Source organism: Hyla sarda, chromosome 5 (assembly GCF_029499605.1).
Source record: "Hyla sarda isolate aHylSar1 chromosome 5, aHylSar1.hap1, whole genome shotgun sequence".
NCBI lineage: Eukaryota > Metazoa > Chordata > Amphibia > Anura > Hylidae > Hyla > Hyla sarda.
In genome coordinates, this window is record NC_079193.1 from 34,872,127 (window position 1) to 34,891,660 (window position 19,534).

Here is a 19,534-nt window from a genome sequence, read left to right on the forward strand (position 1 = left end):
AACTTCCATAAAAATGTATGTATCACAATTTATAGGCTACAACAACTAAAATTAGTAATTTAAAGGGGTTATCCAGGAAAAAAAAACTACTTTTTTTATATATCAACTGGCTCCAGAAAGTTAAACAGATTTGTAAGTTACTTCTATTAAAATATTATATTAAAAAATCTTAATCCTTTCAGTATTTATGAGTTGCTGAAGTTGAGTTGTTCTTTTCTGTCTAAGTGTTCTCTGATGACACCTGTCTCGGGAACTGTCCGGAGTAGAAGCAAATCCCCATAGCAAACCTCTTCTACTCTGTGCAGTTTCCGAGACAAGCAGGGATGTCAGCAGAGAGCACTGTTGCCAGACAGAAAAGAACAACTCAACTTCAGCAGCTGATAATTATTGGAAGGATTGAGTTTTTTTTTTAATAGAAGTAATTTACAAATCTGTTTAACTTTCTGGAGCCAGTTGAGATATATTAAAAAAAGTTTTTTCCTGGAATACCCCTTTAACCTTATTCTCAGTTATTAGTTATACAGTTATGAAGTCTTCTTTAGTGTCTAACTGGAAATCCCCCCATAGGGGAACATTTTTAATTGTTTTTAACATGTTTGTATTGTACCTGTGGCATACAATTTTCTATCATTGATACTTTAGTGTGTTGATATTTGGGTGTGTGTGCTATAGCCAATAGGGTGTAGTGTTTTTCTTTCTTTTTTATTGGGTTTCATATATGTACACACTTAGCTGCACCCCGTTTGAAGTATTGAGGTTGAGCCCCCCCAGTTTTTCATGAGTACAAACTGGAGTATTAGCAATGACATGTGCAGTCAATCACTTGTCACTATTATTTATTTCTCATGGGAGGATTTCCAAATACAATATTTAGGGACATATTTTCCTCTAGGCACTGCAGGGCCACTGCCTAGAATGGCAACTTGCTGAGGGGGGGGGCAACAGCAGACAGGTATTTTTTTATTTTTTATTTTTGGATCATCAATCCATAATAATGATGTCAGGTTGACATAGAAACCCAAAGTATACAATACTGTATTTACTAATATAAATTGACTAGTGCTATAGAAAATACAATACATAACAGTGTCACATGGGTATCTTCAATATCAGCCTTATACCGTCAGTGATCGTCTCATAAAATGTACCGATCATAAGTACTCAAGCGTGTATAATCGTTTGTAAACATTGTTAATGCGCATGTGCCAGGCGGTTTCCGGCTTCTCCGGGTCATGTCCACCTCTCACCACACTCAATAAACCCTGTCAATCATGAGTACGTCATGCCCTTACCCATGCTGTGCATCCTGTGGTCCGTGCGGCTGCGCTAGCAATGTCCGCGATCGTGTCTGTTATATGTAACATATCGCGATCACAGCGGACCGCAGCGCATGCGCACTCACCACATATCCAAAACCAGTCAGTGCGACTGCGCAAACCAAATTGGCCATCGCAATGCTTTGTTGAGCCTATTGCAACCGCAACGATTAACTGTGCATGCGCACTGGCAAAGCTGAAATATGTCAACATAAGGGGACATAATAACTGCCACAATTGACACTGAGTTGTAATAATAAATTATTTTTATTAATAATTATGTATGTCAGACATTTAAATATGATGAAATAGAGAAATATTGTCATTCTTTTCACTATAACGTGAGACTGCTGTACTGGCTGTAATTTCGGCTGTATTGATGGACCTTCACAGTGTTGAGTGCTTTCCATAATAAAGTGATTATCTAAAAACAATAAAAGAGAGGAAAAACAAATTTTAAAATCACAGAATTCCAACGAAGTTGCACATATATGCCGAACAGGTGTAAATAATAGAAAGAAAATGTATATGTAACTTGAAAATAAAATAAAAAAAAATATAAAAAAAAAATATGATGATAAATAAAGAATAAATAATAAAAAATATAATGGAAAATAGGAAAAATAAAAAATATACCGTATATGAGAAAATAACAAATAAAATAAAAAGAATGATAATGATAATAATGTAAAATAAAAAAGAATATATGGCTAAAATAAATAAATACAAATGAATGTTAATATAATTAAATAAAAAACAAAGAAGAAAGTAAAAAAAAGAAAAAAGAAATAATAATGAGAAAGTAATAATGAAATAAACTAAAAAGCATCACATAGAATACCAAAGTATATCACATAAAGGGTTTTAAGCTGAAATCTATATTTAAACCTTTTGGGGACATAGATGGACATTTATCAACGGGTTTAGTCAGGTTTTCTTTACTATAATTGTCACAAAATTGTCGCAACTGCGGCTACGTGTGTTTTTGTGCGTCAATTTGCATGAAGAACAAGAAAAGCAAGAAAATTCAAACTTGCTTACGTAGTAAATTTTTCAAAATGGATTTGCTTCAGTCGGGTATTTATCAACTGCGACAGTCGCAACTGCGCAAAGAAAAGTCGCAACAAGGTTAAAAATTGACTAAATTTACTCCAGCTCAAACATGGAGCAGAAAAAGCTGCTACCAAAGTAAAAAAGGAAAAATTGCTTACGTGAAAGAAAATTATCAACAGGCTGAAACCAGTTGATAAATAAGTCGCACATGAGCAAAAAAAAAGTAAGGAAAAAATTACTAAAAAAAAAGAATACATAAGCAAACATTGATAAATGTCCCTCATAGTGTCCAGTGTATGGATCCATTTTAATTCTTTTTGGCGCAATAATCTTTTTCGATCACCACCACCACCACGTCGGAGTGGGGGAACATGGTCAATTATACGAAACCGAATTTGGCTAATGTGGTGTCCCATTTCCAGATAATGTTTAGGGATAGGTAAATCTCTCCTACCTGTTCTAATGGAGGATTTATGGCCATTAAGACAAATTTTACATTCATTAGTTGTCTCACCGACATAATAGAGCCCACAAGGGCACTGTATTAAATAGATTATGAAACTCGAACAACAGGTATAATGGCTCTTGATATTATTAGGTTGCCCCGTATAAGGATGATGAAAGGTGTCACCCTTCACGATGCTGTTACAGGACCTACAAGGGAAATTTCCATTTTTTAGATCACTAAGAAGGGTCTGTCCAGTTTTTGGTTTGCGACTACCTATGTCAGATGTAATTAACCGGTCTTTTAATGTTTTGCCTCTCCTGTAGGCCATCATGGGAAATTCCCAAATTTTTGATGTTCTACTGACCAATGTCCAATTTTTATTTTATTATTACAACTCAGTGTCAATTGTGGCAGTTATTATGTCCCCTTATGTTGTCACATTTCAGCCTTGCCAGTGCGCATGCACAGTTAATTGCTGGGGTTGCAATAGGCTCAACAGAGCATTGCGATGGCCGATTTGGTTTGCGCAGTCGCACTGACTGGTTTTGGATATGTGGTGAGTGCGCATGCGCGGTGGTCCGTTGTGATCGCGATATGTTACATGTAATAGATGCGATCGCGCACATTTCTAGCGCAGCCGCACGGACCACAGGATGCACAGCATGGGTAAGGGCATGACGTACTCATGATTGACAGGGTTTACTGCGTGTGGTGAGCCGGAGAAGCTGGACACCGCCTGGCACATGCGCATTAACAATGTTTACAAACTATTTTACACGCTTGAGTACTTATGATCGGTACATTTTATGAGACGATCACTGACGGTATAAGGCTGATATTGAAGATACCCATGTGACACTGTTATGTATTGTATTTTCTATAGCACTAGTCACTTTATATTAGTAAATACAGTATTGTATACTTTGGGTTTCTATGTCAACCTGACATCATTATTATGGATTGATGATCACACCAATGGCAGGATAACAGAGGTGTGGTTTTAACTAATTGCACATCCACTTCACTTGTGTTTTATCCAATGAAATGTATCTATGGTGTATATATATATATATATGCACACTGTTCACTATTTTGCCATGCTTGATAAAGGCTACTATTGCCGAAACGTTGCTCTTGTTTTGGGGAAAATAAAGACTACCCAGTGCTTTGAAAATCCTTGACCTGTCTGGTGCTGTAATTTTGGACTGCTTGTATTCACATCCTGGGCAACCACGGGCACAAAGGTCGAACCCCGGTGCTGTCTCACATCTTTGCTATCTATCTATCTATCTATCTATCTATCTATCTATCTCATATCTATCTATTTATCTATCTATGTATCTCATATCTATCTCATATCTATCTATCTATCTATCTATCTCATATATCTCTCATATCTATCTATTTATCTATCTATCTCATATATATCTCATATCTATCTGTTTATCTATCTATCTCATATCTATCTATCTATCTATCTATCTACCTTTCTATCTCATATCTATTTATCTATCTATCTCATATCTATCTATCTGTCTACCTACCCATCTCATATCTATCTATCTATCTCAGTGGTCCCCAAACTGTGGCCCTCCAGATGTTGGAAAACTACAATTCCCAGCATGCCTGGACAGCCAACGGCTGTCCAGGCATGCTGGGAGTTGTAGTTTTGCAACATCTGGAGGGCCACAGTTTGGGGACCACTGATCTATCTCATATCTATCTATCTACCTACCTACCTATCTCATATCAATCTATCTTTCTATCCATCTATTTACCATTCTTCATCCTATTGATCCATTGGTTTTTTCTTCCATCTGTCCCCTTCATTACAAGATAAATAGTCATATTGTTTGAGGGTGAGAAATCTGTTAATTCACTGCATGGCTTAGTGGATAAAATCTATACAATTTAATTTTAAAGAAAGAAAAAAAAGACAGAATGACTAGGCCCGGAGAATATGTGTAGTTACTGACAATTGGATGTAACATTAGATAACCTGCCGAGCAGTGTAGTGCTATTTGTCCTAATTCACATTACAAATGAATTGTGAAATTATTTTCATGGTGGCTGCTCTGTCTCCCTGGAGGAGACTTTACATTGACATGCAAGTTTCATTGTAAATGTCAATTCATTGAATGGTGGTCAACACGTTTTTACCTTTGAAATCCAATTACGGTACAAAGATTTACTGAAAGGGTAAAAAAGAACTAGATGGGAATTTGACCCGGCCGCTAAATTCCCAGACAGATTCAGTGTTGCAGAACTGCAGAGATCAGGCGGAAGCTTTCCTATGTAAGTTTCTTTCCTATATTAAGGCCGAGTAAATTTTGGCTGGTCTCCTAGAAGTACTATCTTGAGCGCTTTAGGCAATTGGTGTAAAAAAGATAAAAAAAATGAAAAAAGGATATCATTTATTTAACCAGCGGGGATCACAGAATATTTCTGGTTGCATTATTTACAATGTAGTCATATTTTCCAATATTACAATGAATTGATCATAAAATATTGAAATAGAGGATAGAGAAAGATTACGGCAGTGCAGGTGCCGGCCGGGCACAAATCACTTTATTGGCGCCGGCTCTTTGTGTTTAAATTGGCTTCAATAATAAATAGTAGGGCTAGGGAAAAAAAATCTAAACTTTATGGATTTCTTTGTTTCTTTATGAATGTTTCTGTAGGTCCAAAATTCTATGCCCATTCATTTCTTAATATATCGGAATTGTAATTTGAGCTCTGTGTATCTGATACAGGGACCTAAAACCTCTAAATCAGTGTTTCCCAACCAGGGTGCCTGCAGCTGTTGCAAAACTTCAACTCCCAGCATGCCTGGACATTTCATGCGAGGCCAGACCCGGGGCCTGGGGGTCAGAGCTGGGGCTATAGCCCTGTTAGCCCACTCCAAGCAACGACACTGGCTGTTGGTACACTATAGACAGGGGTCAAGTCCTGGAAAAAAAAAGTGTGGGAACTCACACAAGATTTCCACTCAAGGGCTGGTACTGCTAACAGGAGTGGTGTTCCTGCTGTGGAAAAAGTGCAGGAACTTAGTTCTCTTGCATTCCTGCAGGACTTGAGCCCTGACTAGAGAGTTGTAAAGTCTTTTGTAAAGTCTTTTTTTATTTTTTTTTGTAGACTGCACCAGATAATTTTGCCTTGTTTGCATTATGTACAATGTTTTTTCATTTTTTTTTTTTTTTAGGGGCATGTCCTCTGAAAAAGGGGTGTGACTTAAATTTTACCAAAGTTTCAAAAGTCTGTGTTTTTAACTGCGCCACCTCAGAGGTGGTGTACACTGAGCATGCAGGATAAACGGAACTCGATTTTTTAAAATGTGTCGCAATCTTAGACCAACTAGTCTTAGTAAAGCTAGTCATGTTTTTTAATAGGTCACCCTTTGTATCTTCACATACATGCGTCCACCATTACCTTTCCTTGAATGGATTTCAGAGCTTCAATTTATCATGATACAAAATCAATACTAATTACTATTTACTAAGAGTGTTGCTGGGCAGAAAATAGAATATTTGACACAGTCCTGACCTCAGTATCTGAGGAGAGGGATTTAGGAGTAATTATTTCAGACGACATAGAGGTAGGAAGACAATGTAATAGAACAGCAGGAAACACTAGCAGAATGCTTGGATGTATAGGGAGAGGTATAAGCAGAGAAAGAGAGAAGTGCCCCTGCCGCTGTACAGAACACTGGTGAGACCTCATTTGGAGTATTGTGCGCAGTACTGGAGGCCGTATCTCCAGAAGGATATAGATACTCTAGAGAGAGTTCAGAGAAGATACTAAACTAGTACATGGATTGCAGGATAAAACTTACCAGGAAAGGTTAAAGGACCTTAACATGTATAGAAGAAAGAAGAGACAGAGGGGATATGATAGAGACGTTTAAATACATAAAGGGAATCAACACGGTAAAGGAGGAGAGGAGATTTAAAAGAAGAAAAACTACCACAAGAGGACATAGTTTTATATTAGAGGGGCAAAGGTTTCTGCAGTAATATCAGGAAGTATTACTTTACTGAGAGAGTAGTGGATGCATGGAATAGCCTTCCTGCAGAAGTGGTCGCTGCAAATACAGCGAAGGAGTTTAAACATGCATGGGATAGGTAGAAGGCTATCCTTCATATAAGATAGGGATAAGCATAAGGCTATCCTTCATATAAGATAGGGATAGGCATAAGGCTATCCTTCATATAAGATAGGGATAGGCATAAGGCTATCCTTCATATAAGATAGGGATAGGCATAAGGCTATCCTTCATATAAGATAGGGATAGGCATAAGGCTATCCTTCATATAAGATAGAGATAGGTATAAGGCTATCCTTCATATAAGATAGGTATAAGCATAAGACTATCCTTCATATAAGATAGGGCCAGGGACTATTGATAGGATTCAGATTATTGGGCAGACTAGATGGCCAAATGGTTCTTATCTGCCGACATATTCTATGTAGTTTACTTTGTGTGTTTTTTTCCCAAAAGGTATTTTTCCAAGGTATTTACTATGTTTCCCTACATTTTGCACTTTTTCCTACGTTTTTTTGTTTTGTTTTACAATTGTTCTGATCTGTTGGGTTTTCCTCAGCCCAAATCCACAAAATTTTCAGTGGAAACCTTAGTAAATATGTTGGGATTTTTCAAAAATGGCAAGGACACGCCCCTTTTGTAAGGAACACACCCCTTTACCCATGGCCACGCCCCCTTTTCAGGGTTTCCTTGTAAAATTGGAGGGTTTTGGGTTTTTTCATTCGCAAATTGTGTCGCACGGAACATGCAACACAATTTGGTCACAAAAAGAGTTGGGATCACGTTACTAAATAAACCCCAATATTGTGACATATTAGCAAAACCATCAGCAGGCTGCAATTCACATGACAGCCACCGGGGTGCCCACATGTAGACACATATAGCATAGACATCATCTGACGGAGCATTGCAGAATCATGTCTTTTTATTAGCTAGTCTTAAAGGGTTCCTCCGCTCCTAATGGATAGGGGATAAGATGTCTTATCGCAGGGGTCTTGCTGTTGGGGTCTTCCGTGCTTCTGATGTCACGCCACACCCCCTCCATACATGGTATGTCCATTCATGTCTATGGGAGGGGGCATGAGGTCTAGTACATAGACATAAGATGAGGGGATGTGACGGCTCAGATGACTGGGGTGCCACGCCAGAGATGGTGGGGTCCCAGCGTCCGGAACCCCCCCCCCCCCCTCCGCGATCAGACATCTTATTCCCCTATCTTTTAGATAGGGGATGTGATATTTAGGGGTGGAGTACCCCTTTAAGACACACACATTGTGGATTTTGCTGAGCCATAAGAAAAAGTAAGGAAGAAAGGACACATCTGTATATCCGGATAAGTATTCAGTGGATTCTGCCACAATTTGACTGTGATTTTTATGATGCTGCAGTCATATAAGTCGAGGTCATTGGTTGTATACACTATTATGCAACTGTAATAATATACATATATATGTTTTTTTTTTTTCATTTCCAGTTATTAATTGTAGGCATGGTGGGCGATGGATTTACCGGGGACATTGCCATTGATGACCTTTCCTTCTTTAACTGCACTTTGCATCCAGGTAAGAGGTGGTGTGCGGATATATGTTCATGGGTTGTGTTATTGAACATATTTTACATTTAACCCATTATTGGAACATGTAGTTTTTTTTAGTTTTTTTTTTACTAATAGAGTAAGAGCACTATGAGGTTTGAGTAGTAGATTAAGCAAGGAGGCAGCGTATGGGACTACAATGGGACACATGGAGGGAGAAAACTTAGCTCTGAACTGCTTCCCAACTATACAGATACTGTGTATAGGTGTTTTCCCAATAGTGTGTCACCACCTATTGCAAAACTACAACTCCCAACATGTTGGAAGTTGTAGTTTTGCAATAGCTGGAGACACACTGTTTGGAAAACCCTCCTGTATATTGCGAAATCAGTCAGTATAGAAAGATGTTGAAAGTTGTGGAATATTCTGGCAGTATAGAAGAGGCAATATGAGTTCTAGTGCCCTATTACATCTATGTGTGCCCTTACTGGTGTCAGATCTCCATGATCTCATTTCTATGATATCTATGGACCTATGTGTTGCACCATTTCTGCCAAACGCAGACTGGTCCGGTGCAGGGGCGGATCCAGAGTCTAGTCTCGGGAAGAGCACTATCAGTGTGACGGCATGACCATGACGTCACAACTCCCGCAGCCCGCACCCAGCATTCAGAACAAAATGTTCCGAACGCTGGGGCAGTGGAGTACCCCTTTAAGTATGCAGTATAAGTCCCCCACATTTAGTATGCAGCATAGTTCCTCCACATTAGGTTGGCAGCATAGTTCCCCCCTCATTAGGTAGGCAGTATAGTTCCCCCACATTAGGTAGGCAGCATAGTTCCTTCACATTGGGTAGGCACCATAGTTCTCCCACATTAGGTAGGCAGTATAGTTCCCCCCCACATTAGTTTTTAGTTCCCCTACATTAGGTTGGCAGTATAGTTCCCCCACATAAGGCTGGCAGTATAGTTCACCCACATTAGGTAGGCAGTGAACCCCACAGACATACAACCTTCAGCCATATACAGTGTATGGCTGAAGACTGTATGTCTGTGTACTGCCCCACTTCAGTGCTCTGACCACCGCTCCTCCAGTCCAGGGTCATGATCTACTGCTATGGCCTATAGGCCATAGCAGTAGATCCCAGGACTGGAGGAGCGGTGGTCGGAGCACCGAAGCTGACATGCCGCTGATAACTTACCATGCCGGCCAGTGTGCATACTCCTGCCCTGCTCCGCTCCTCTGATTCTATGGGCCATGCACAGTACGACAGTGACGTCCCTGCGTGCACTACCTCATGGCAGCCCCTGCGTTTTTAAAGTTAACACGGGGCCGCAGAGAGGTAACCGGGACATCCTTGAAAAGATGTTTGGGGACACAGGGATGTCCTAAATACTGACGTGGGAAATAAATCCCCCCTCCATTTATGTCTATGAAAGGAGGCGTGGTGGCTGTGTACTAGCTGTGGTGTGACAGCACAAACATGGAAGCCTCAAGCTTCTGTTTTCAATATGTCCATGATGCCGGCTTGGAGAACGCAGGGGGGTACCAGCAGCCGGACCCTGCCGTGATCAAACATCTTATCCCTATCCTTTGGTGGAGTACCCCTTTAATATTTTAGGTGCAATAGTTGGGGTACAGGACTCAGTTTAAGTGTGTGATCAGCATTAAATATTTGTGTCTGTAAGGAAGGTCAAAGCTGCAACATTAGGAAAAAAAAAGATCATTGCCTGGTACTGTCATCTCTTCCATGTACAGCATTAGGGTGTGTAGGAGATACAGGAACTTTTCTTCATGTTATCACCCCCTTTTACCAATCCCAGCCGGTTACTATAATTACTTCTCCTGTTCAGCCTCCTGTGACTTTATGGAGTGACACAGTAACTTTTCTTCATGTTATCACCCCCTTTTTCAATCACATCTAAACTTCCCTTGTACAGCTTCCAGTGACCCCCAAGGAGTGACACTGTGACATTTCTTCATGTTATCACCCCCTTTACCAATAAGAAAGTAGATATGTTATTTGATTGCTATAGAAAAGGGGGCACAGGGGGTATTTCAACTAAATGGATGAACAGTAGTCTATATTAACATTACAGTTCCTAATCGGGACATTTAGCTTCATTTTGGAGATTCTGGTTAATATGTGATAGCATATGCATGTAGGCATGACCTATGACCTCTGCACATCTTGATCTCTTATTTTGGAATGTGTTTCCATTTGTGTCTGACTTTCAGACATGTTTATGCATGTTTCACAAAATGGTTGGTGTAATGTTTTTGTGTAAAATTGCGGTAAGGTGCTCATGATTATAGAGTCTACTTTCAAAAATGATATGGATATGGAGGATATGATTTTTTTTTTTTATAATGCAAAATAAGTGTTAAAATTGTCCTGGTAGTAAAATAGTGAATGCATCTGCATTCTTATTGTGGGGCCATTGGTGTTAATGTAAGTTTGATTGTTTTGTTATTACATCCATTGAACATATAGTATACGATATATGTTAGGCTGGAAGCACATTTAATGTAGATTTAACAGAACATAATGTTTGGTACATTCTATTGCTTTCATATTGTGTTTGTTGGTCATAACTCACAATCTGCTACACAAGAACAATTTCTCCAAACCCCATGAAATTGATCTTAGAAGAATTTATCCAGCACAGATGGTAATTACGGACTTTTGTCAAGAAATCTATTACATTCCGCTTTCTTTTTGCTGTGTATCCAAGTGTCTTATGTAACAAATAAAACCACATTGAGAAAATCAATTTATTTCTGTTCATCATGCAGGTAGATCTATCATAAGTTAAACTTTTCCCCATGAAGTTAAAAGTCTCTTAAAGTATAAACTCTGACAGGAGCATGATTGAAAAACAGAAAACAAATTTTAACCCTAGCCCCCATGGACGTGCGCGGAGATAATAGCCATAACAGAGCTTATTATGGACTGCTCTGCACCCGGCCCTGCAAATATCTATTGCTGCTCTGTTTACTGTACAGGCACATGGATTCCTATCTTAGAGAGGTGTCCCTGCTCCTGAACATACTTTGCATGGGCAGTTAAAGAGCACTTGGCCCCACAAGCTCTGAGATTACTAGTAAAGTTGTGATTTATATACAGTATTTAAATTATTTAATAGCAAATTCTTAAATTTAATAGCAACTGATAAATAAATTACAGTAAAACTGATCGAGCATCAGGCTAGATTGGTCACAGCACAATCTCCCATAGGGTACCCAGGGTTATGTTAAAGGGGTACTTTGGTGTTTGTTTGTTTTTTTTTTCTTTAAATTAACTGGTGTCAGAAAGTTAAATTACTTCTATTTAAAAATCTTTATTCTTCTAGTACTAATCAACTGCTGTATGCTCCACAGGAAGTTGTTATCTTTTTGAACTCCTTTTCTGTCTGACCACAGTTCTCTCTACTCACACCTCTGTCCATGTCAGGAACTGTCCGGAGCAGGATAGGTTTTCTATGGGCATTTGCTCCTCCTCCGGACAGTTCCTGACATGGACAGAGATGTCAGCAGAGAGCACTGTGGTCAGACAGAAAAACTCAAAAAGAAACATACAGCAGCTGATAACTACTGGAAGGAGTAAGATTTTTTAATAGAAGTTATTTACAAATCTGTTTAACTTTCTGTAGTGGAAGGAATCAGTCCCTTAAGGGTCCCCCACGATCACGCCGGAGGCTCGTGATGTCATGGTTGCGCCCCGCTCGTGACGTCACAGCCATGCCCCCTCAATGCAAGTCTATGGGAGGGGGCGTGACGGCCGTCACGCCCCCTCCCATAGACTTGCATTGAGGGGGCATGCCCACGATGTCATGAGCAGGGCGTGACCATGACGTCACAAGCCTATGCCCCGCATAGCCAGTCATCCGGCACGGAGTGAAGTTTGCTCCGTGCAACAGATGTCTGGGGGTGCCGCAGCCAGTGGTGGGACCCCGTGATTGGACATCTTATCCCCTATCCTTTGGATAGGGGATAAGATGTCTATGGCCAGAGTACCCCTTTAATCAAGACTGGCATCTCTGCTGTCTGTATAAAGAAATGCCCCGCTAGCACAGAGGCTCACAGGATTTATGTATAGATGTGGGTCTCTACATAAATCTCTGCGCATCAGAGCTGCCTGTGCTCTTTCCTTGAAATCTCCGCCAGCTCCAACAGCTTCATAAAAAGAGGGTGTGGTTAGCAAGCAAGCACTGTTGACGCTTGCTTCCTGACCGCACCCTCTATGTATGAAGTCACGTCCCTCCGCAGGCATGCTCCACCCTATTATACTGACAAAAAAAAACCTGAGAAATGTATAAAGAATATGTATGTATCCTATGACAACAGCTCTCTACTCTTCTTTTATATCCTTCTCTGACTGTTAGGCAGCTGGCTGCTGCATGAGCCCTCCCCCATAAATCTGAATGCAATAGGACACAGAATAGAAACATAGAATGTGTCAGCAGATAAAAACCATTTGGCCCATCTGGTCTGCAATTGCATTATCCGCTTATTTGTCTACAGGTGCTCTGCCAACTTGGTCACCAATTCCCTTGCAAACGTCTACCGAGGCCACACTTCCTGTCCACAATTGCTCGGTGGAGGAACATGTCTGCAGGTCAACAGGGCATTGTATACCCATCACCAAGCTGTGTGATTTCAGAGAAGACTGTCTAGACGGCTCTGATGAAGACAACTGTGGTAAGTCGATATACAATTATACCTACATGCAGGTTTCTTTATTTACCAGTTCTAATGCGGTTGGTGGAAGGGATCCGTAGAGTGTTCCAAAGACACCCGCCATGATAAAATGTTCTATTGCTCAAAGAATTGGTCTACTATGTTAGCATATAAAGGGGTACTCCACCCCTAGACATCTTATACCCTATCCAAACGATAGGGGATAAGAAGTCTAATCGCGGGGTCCCGCTGCTGGGATTGATTTCCCTGCAGCACCCAGCATTTGTTTAGAACTCTGGCTGCAGCACCGGAGGCTCGTGACATCATGGTCACGCCCCGTAGTGATGTGATGACATCACAGCGTGGCCGTGAAGTCATGAGGGGCATGGCCGTGACATCAAAACACATTGCTCCATGCCATATGACTAGCAAAGTTCGCACCGTGCACCAGATGACTGCAGTGCCGCAGGAGAGATCGCGGGGATCCCAGCGGCGGGACCACTGCGATCAGACATCTTATCCCCTATCCTTTGGATAGGGGATAAGATGTCTAAGGGAGGAGTACCCCTTTCAGCCCAACATTGCATGCAACCACTACATGGCACTGAGATGGTCTTCGTTTCTTAGTTTCAGAGTACTGTGACTTTGCAAACGGGAGTTTATGTAAGTGGCTCCAGTCTGGAGCAACCTATTTCCGTCAGGATGCAGCATTTCAGTGGAGCGTTGGTCAAGGAATCACTATTGTTCCAGGAGAAGAGGGGCACAGGCCTTTAGAGGACCATACCATGTGAGTATATGCATTAACTTTGTCATATAAATACAAGAGCTTGGACTTTTTCCATATACAAATCATTTCCTATCACTAGAGATAGGGGAGACAATCTGTTGAGCACCAACATTTGCTAAATGATCAATTCATTTCCCATTACCTTTTTATCTTTCTATCCATGGAGTTGTGTGAAGGCTTTGTTTTACGATCAGACTTGCATTCGTACCATTTTGGAGTACATAAGACTTTTTGGATTGCAAGATGAATCAGGAAATTTTGGCAGATGACACAAGGTCCAGTACTGGAAATAGGTGATGATCAGCCCTCTGCCATCTGTCTGCACATCACTGAATGGGTCATAGAGCTTGCCCACAACACTCTTGGATAGTCTCTCCCAAATTACCAAGTCTTCTTAGTTTTCCAACAGCTAGATATGTAGAAGAAAGGAAAAAAAGGAACAAAAAAAAAAGGCGCTATCTAAGGGCCGTTATTGTGAACTGCCAAGGATGTAGTGTGTGAGTAGGAAGAGATGGGGCGAGAGGGGCACGCTCACCTTTGCATGTTGCGCTTAAGGCACAACACTGGATGTTGCATATCAGATCCCCCCTGGCAGCCGTGCATCTGTCCCGATCGTCGATGGCTTCGGTTTGAAACAATATAGCTGGTGCTGGGTCTGGACATCAGGGTCTGTACAACGTGGATGCAGCTCGGGGCGCCTTGGGGTGGTTCTCCTGTGTCCCAAGGTACAGTGATCTACCTAGAGACACACTGTTTGGAAAGCACTGGTCTATGAGAAAGTGGTTGTCTGTGCGCACAATGGGGGAGATTTATCTGTCCAGAGGAAGAACTGACCAGTTGCCCCCTAGCAACCAACACAATGTGCACATACCACTTATTTACGTGGCTGTAAAAATGTGTCCGAATTTTTACATATTGGGGGAGATTTATCAAAATCTGTCCAGAGGAAAAGTTGCTGAGTTGCCCATAGCAGCCAATCAGATCGCTTCTTTCATTTTTCAGAGGCCTTTTCAAAAATGAAAGAAGCGATCTTATTGGTTGCTATGGGCAACTCAGCAACTTTTCCTCTGGACAGATTTTGATAAATCTCCCCCAATATGTAAAAATACGGATGCATTTTTACAGCCACGTAAATAAGTGACATGTGCACAGTGTGCACAGACAACTACTTTCTCATTGACTTACATGGAGCAGATTAATGTTAAACAAATTAAATACATCTGAAAAAACTGTGTGTGAGCATAGCCTTAGATACACTATTGGGAGAAGTATATGTTATATATGTCTATATGTCAATTGAAGATTAAAAATGTGTATGGGAATTGAAAAATAAATGTTCAGTAAAAAAATTCAATTATGTGCGGTAAATTTAGGTGATACTTTCCCTTTCACAGGTTAAACAGTGTTATTATTTTTGTTTTACAGTATTTTTTTATTTCATGATTGTTATTAATTTATTTTTTTAAACAGTACACCGATAATTTCCTATATAAATAGCTGTACACCTTGGAGACAAAATCAAATCTAAAACTTCAGCTAAAAACCATAAAAAAATTGGTCTGCCCTTAATATTTTTTTCATGCAATATTTACAAATGGGAATTTTATTATAGATAATTGTATTTCAGGTTATCATTTGACTTTAGGTTATTTTAGTGAATTATTTGCAATTTCTTTTTTATTGTTTAGTTGCCTTGCGGCCAAGTAAAGGGAATAAGTGTTTACCTTACCGTCTCATGTATTGGTGTGAGCGTTCCTTTCATTTGCAGTTCTTGGCTCAACAAGGGAATATGCAAATAAAATACTGATGTAGGCAGATTGTATCAATCTGATTTATAATATGTGGCTTTAATATAATTCTGTTCTCAAACTAGGAGGCAATTACTAAAAGTAGCAATAACCGCAGGGCCAGCAAATTAATAGGTGCGGAGGAAGTGCAAGAAAACTTTACAAAACTTCTGGTCACTAGTTACTGGAATTAAGTATTGTATTTATTATAAAAATAAACAGATCATTTGTATAATTTACTTATTTGATATATATATATATATATATATATATATATATATATATATATATATGCATTAGTAGCCTTCTATTATACCGTATTTTAAAACTGTAATTTGAAGAACAAATTAATTGAGATATATATAGGTTATAGTCTGTAGTTAGGTGACTGAACTGTGCCAAATGACCTTAAAGGGGTAATTGTAATTGAGCAGAATCATGAGGGTTCTGTTAAAGGGGTACTCCGCTGCTCAGCATTTGGAAAAAATTGTTCTGAACGCTGGAGCTGGGAGTTTGTGACGTCATAGCCCTGCCCCTTTATGACATCACGCCCCACCCCTTCAATGAAAGTCTATGGGAGGGGGCGTGATGGCCGTCACTCCCCCTCCCATAGACTTGCATTGAGGGGGCGGGGCATGATGTAATGAGGGGGCGGGATTATGACGTCACGAGCTCCCGCCTCCAGCGTTCGGAACAGTTTGTTCCAAACGCTGAGCAGCGGAGTACCCCTTTAACAGAACCCTCATGATTCTGCTCAATTACAGAGAGATCTCTGCATTATTATTAACACCCCTCTTCTACCTTAAGGGCCCCATACACATTAAAAAAAAGTTGGCCAAACCGACTGACTTTGATGGAACTGGTCAACTCTTCCCTGATAGTTTACAGTATGTCAGGGGAGAGAACGATCGGGCGTGTTGTATTTTATTTGCCTGATCCTCTTGTTGTGCAAAAGATAAGCCAACAAAAGAAGAGTTTGGCATTCCCAAACCTCCCCCCCCCCCCTCCCTCTATTGAGGACAAATGAACACTCACCTGAGTGTTTGAGTGTAAATGGATCAGGTGAAAACCTTTTCTTCTACCCTAGACAACCAGGGAGTCACATATGAACCCCTTTGCTACCAAAGACCACTAGGGTATCACATATGCACCCCTCTTCTACCCCAGACCACCAAGGAATCACCTATGAGCCCTTTTTCTACCCTATACCACTGGGGAATCGGGTATGAGTCCCTCTTCAACCCTAAACCCCTAAGGAAACAAATTATATACTCCTTTTCTATTTCCTTATTGGGGCAGAGGAAGATTTACAGGTTTTATGCCCCTCTTTCCACTAAGTAAAGTTCCCTTGCACCTTTGTGAAGAGGAGTAATGTTTTTATTGACAGGGCCCTTGGTAAGTGGAGAGGCTAAGGGTGTGACCAATCAGAGACACTAGCCCCCTTACTTTTGGCCCTGCAATGAGACACAGTAGCAGTAGAGGGAGAGGTGTGTGGGAGGCTGAGTGATTCTGAAGAATGGAACCTTGAGATGCACAAACCTCAGGAATAAAAACAAGAGAACCATCTTGTACCATCCCTTTGAGGTGGAAAAGGGCTGTCCCTTGGCCTCACAACTTTAGTTTTTTTTTTCTTTTGTATAAACTATTATAACGGGTCAGTTGAATTAGTTTGCTTAACATTAGCGAGTTATGTAATTTCCTACATGTTTTCAGCATAGTGAACCTGCGCAGGGAGCCTAATGTTAAAGGGAACGATCAGCAGTCTTACTCTGTATAGCAGGGAGGGGTCAATGAAGGGCTCAGTCATTTGCTGTAGTTTGTTCTATGAAATAGCTTGTCACCCACCTCTGTAAGCCACCTGGTAGCTCTATCACTGGATGCATTAGTGTGGTGAGTGCAGTTCGTCTACAATCCATCTAGTGAACATGGAAGCTGCTGGAATGAGTTGGAGTTGCGGCCCAGACTGCTGCGCTCAAGGTTTATTCACGCTGACTACAATGAATGTCCAGATGTAATTGTGGCTTCTCCTGCAGTGGGTAGAGGTTCATAGACAATGCAACTCTGAGAGCTATTTTTTGGGTACTGGTAAAAAATTTAGGACAAGGATTTGAATGTCCTCATAGGACTCATCTGGTGGCATGCCTCTATTAAGAAAATATTCCCCTACATGTGTTCTAACAGGGGCATTGGTGTACCAGCGATAGAACCCTGGGCTGGTACAGACATGAATCCCACAAACTTGTGGGGCTTCAGAAGGTCTGGGGTTCAGGGGTTCCTGTGTTGTAGCTCCCATGGTGCACTGCAATATGACAACTGGAAATTAGGTTGGTGGTGCAGTACTTTGAGGAGGTTCCTGTGTAGGTATTGTAGTACACCTTGTGAACCGCGGATGAGGAAGATGGTTGTCCCCCCCCCCCCCCCCCTCCACACACGTTATCATTTAAATATCTGTTTATACAGGCGTTATGGAGCTATTTCATAGTAAAGCAAAAAAAAAAAAAAAAAAAACTATTAGCATGGAGTTTTTGATCCATTAAAAAAAAATACATTAATAAAATAAAAAAAAAATAAATAAATAAAAAAAAAAAAAAATATATATATATATATATATATATATATACACAACTAAAGCGAAGACACAGCAAACTGCAGCGGTATATGGGTGAACAAAGTGGCTAAAAAGTTTATTGCACCAACAAGTACATGCAATGTTTCGTCCAAATGGCCTTTCTCAAGCCTGCTAAATAAACTTTTTGCCACTTTGTTCACCCATATACCGCTGCAGTTTGCTGTGTCTTCGCTTTGGTTGGAAATTGCTTTATCCGGTGGTGGCGCACTGGGACTCTTGAGTGCTGACTCCCTACTTTGCACATATATGTATATATATATATATATATATATATATATATTTTTTTTTTTTTTTATTATTATTATTATTATTTTTTTTTAGATGAATACTAATTTCAGAGAATGGCATCACTTGATATTGTAGTCAAACTTGGTAGATGCTCATATGATGTCTGTGTAACACGCAGTAGTCCCAGACAGCAGTTTATTTTTTTCATTTACATTTACGTACTGTGATGCGCAGGAATCAGAGTAGAGGAGATATACACTTGATTTATCCTCATAACTCCATGTTATTGTTTTCCTTATTTGCTTCTTTTGTCACTTTCCTAAATTACAATACAACGCAAGGAATAAAATAACGTTCTGCCATTATCCAGTTCGGAAGACGCTTAAGCACAAAATGAGCCTCCGTTCTCTAGCTATTCACTGAGATTGCCTGACTAGATGCGTATGATTATAAAGTTGATTTTCTTAAGCGTTGATTGAGTTGTTGTGATGCGAGAGTAAAAAAGCGATGCTGCCGAGTGAATCAACATTACATAGATAGATAGGTGGATAGATATCTGTAGGCGGAGAGGAAAACATCTGGAATCAGTGACCATGTGTGTTCTCTTACAAAAGTTTTATCCAATGGTATCAGGGATCTGCTAGAGCCTTGAGGCTAAGTTTCCACTTGTTTTTTTTTTAATGTGCGTTTTTCCCCAAAAAACACCAAAACAGCTCCCATGGTGTTTTTTCACAAAAAAAAAAAAAAAAAAAAGCTGTGCCCAGATGTTGTCTTTAAATCAATGAGAAAGAGCAAAATTCTTCTTCCACTTTGCATTTTTCAGTTGGCGTTTTTTTCATCCTTTCTTGGCGTTTTTCAGCACTTTGGTGGTTTTGCAAAGTCGTAGCAAGTGATGGAGATACCTTTTTTAATAAAATTTCGTAGGGTACCATTTAAAAAACTAATAATAAAAAGGATACAGTAGTGATGGAAAAAAATTGTATTTCATGAAATGTATCTTTTTTTATAAAAATTTTTAAACAGGGATGAAT

The 19,534-nt window shown here is 40.1% G+C and overlaps 1 protein-coding gene across 14 annotated transcripts in view; it reads left to right on the forward strand.

Moving 5' to 3' along the window:
- MALRD1 (MAM and LDL receptor class A domain containing 1) overlaps window positions 1-19,534 on the forward strand; it is a 551,665-nt gene that overhangs the window by 289,383 nt on the left and 242,748 nt on the right. For all 14 annotated transcript variants that reach the window (XM_056519234.1, XM_056519235.1, XM_056519233.1 and 11 more), the window contains 3 exons: window positions 8,334-8,421; window positions 12,917-13,093; window positions 13,700-13,859. In XM_056519234.1, coding sequence (XP_056375209.1) covers window positions 8,334-8,421; window positions 12,917-13,093; window positions 13,700-13,859 — 425 coding nt within the window. The remainder of the gene's footprint in view (window positions 1-8,333; window positions 8,422-12,916; window positions 13,094-13,699; window positions 13,860-19,534) is intronic.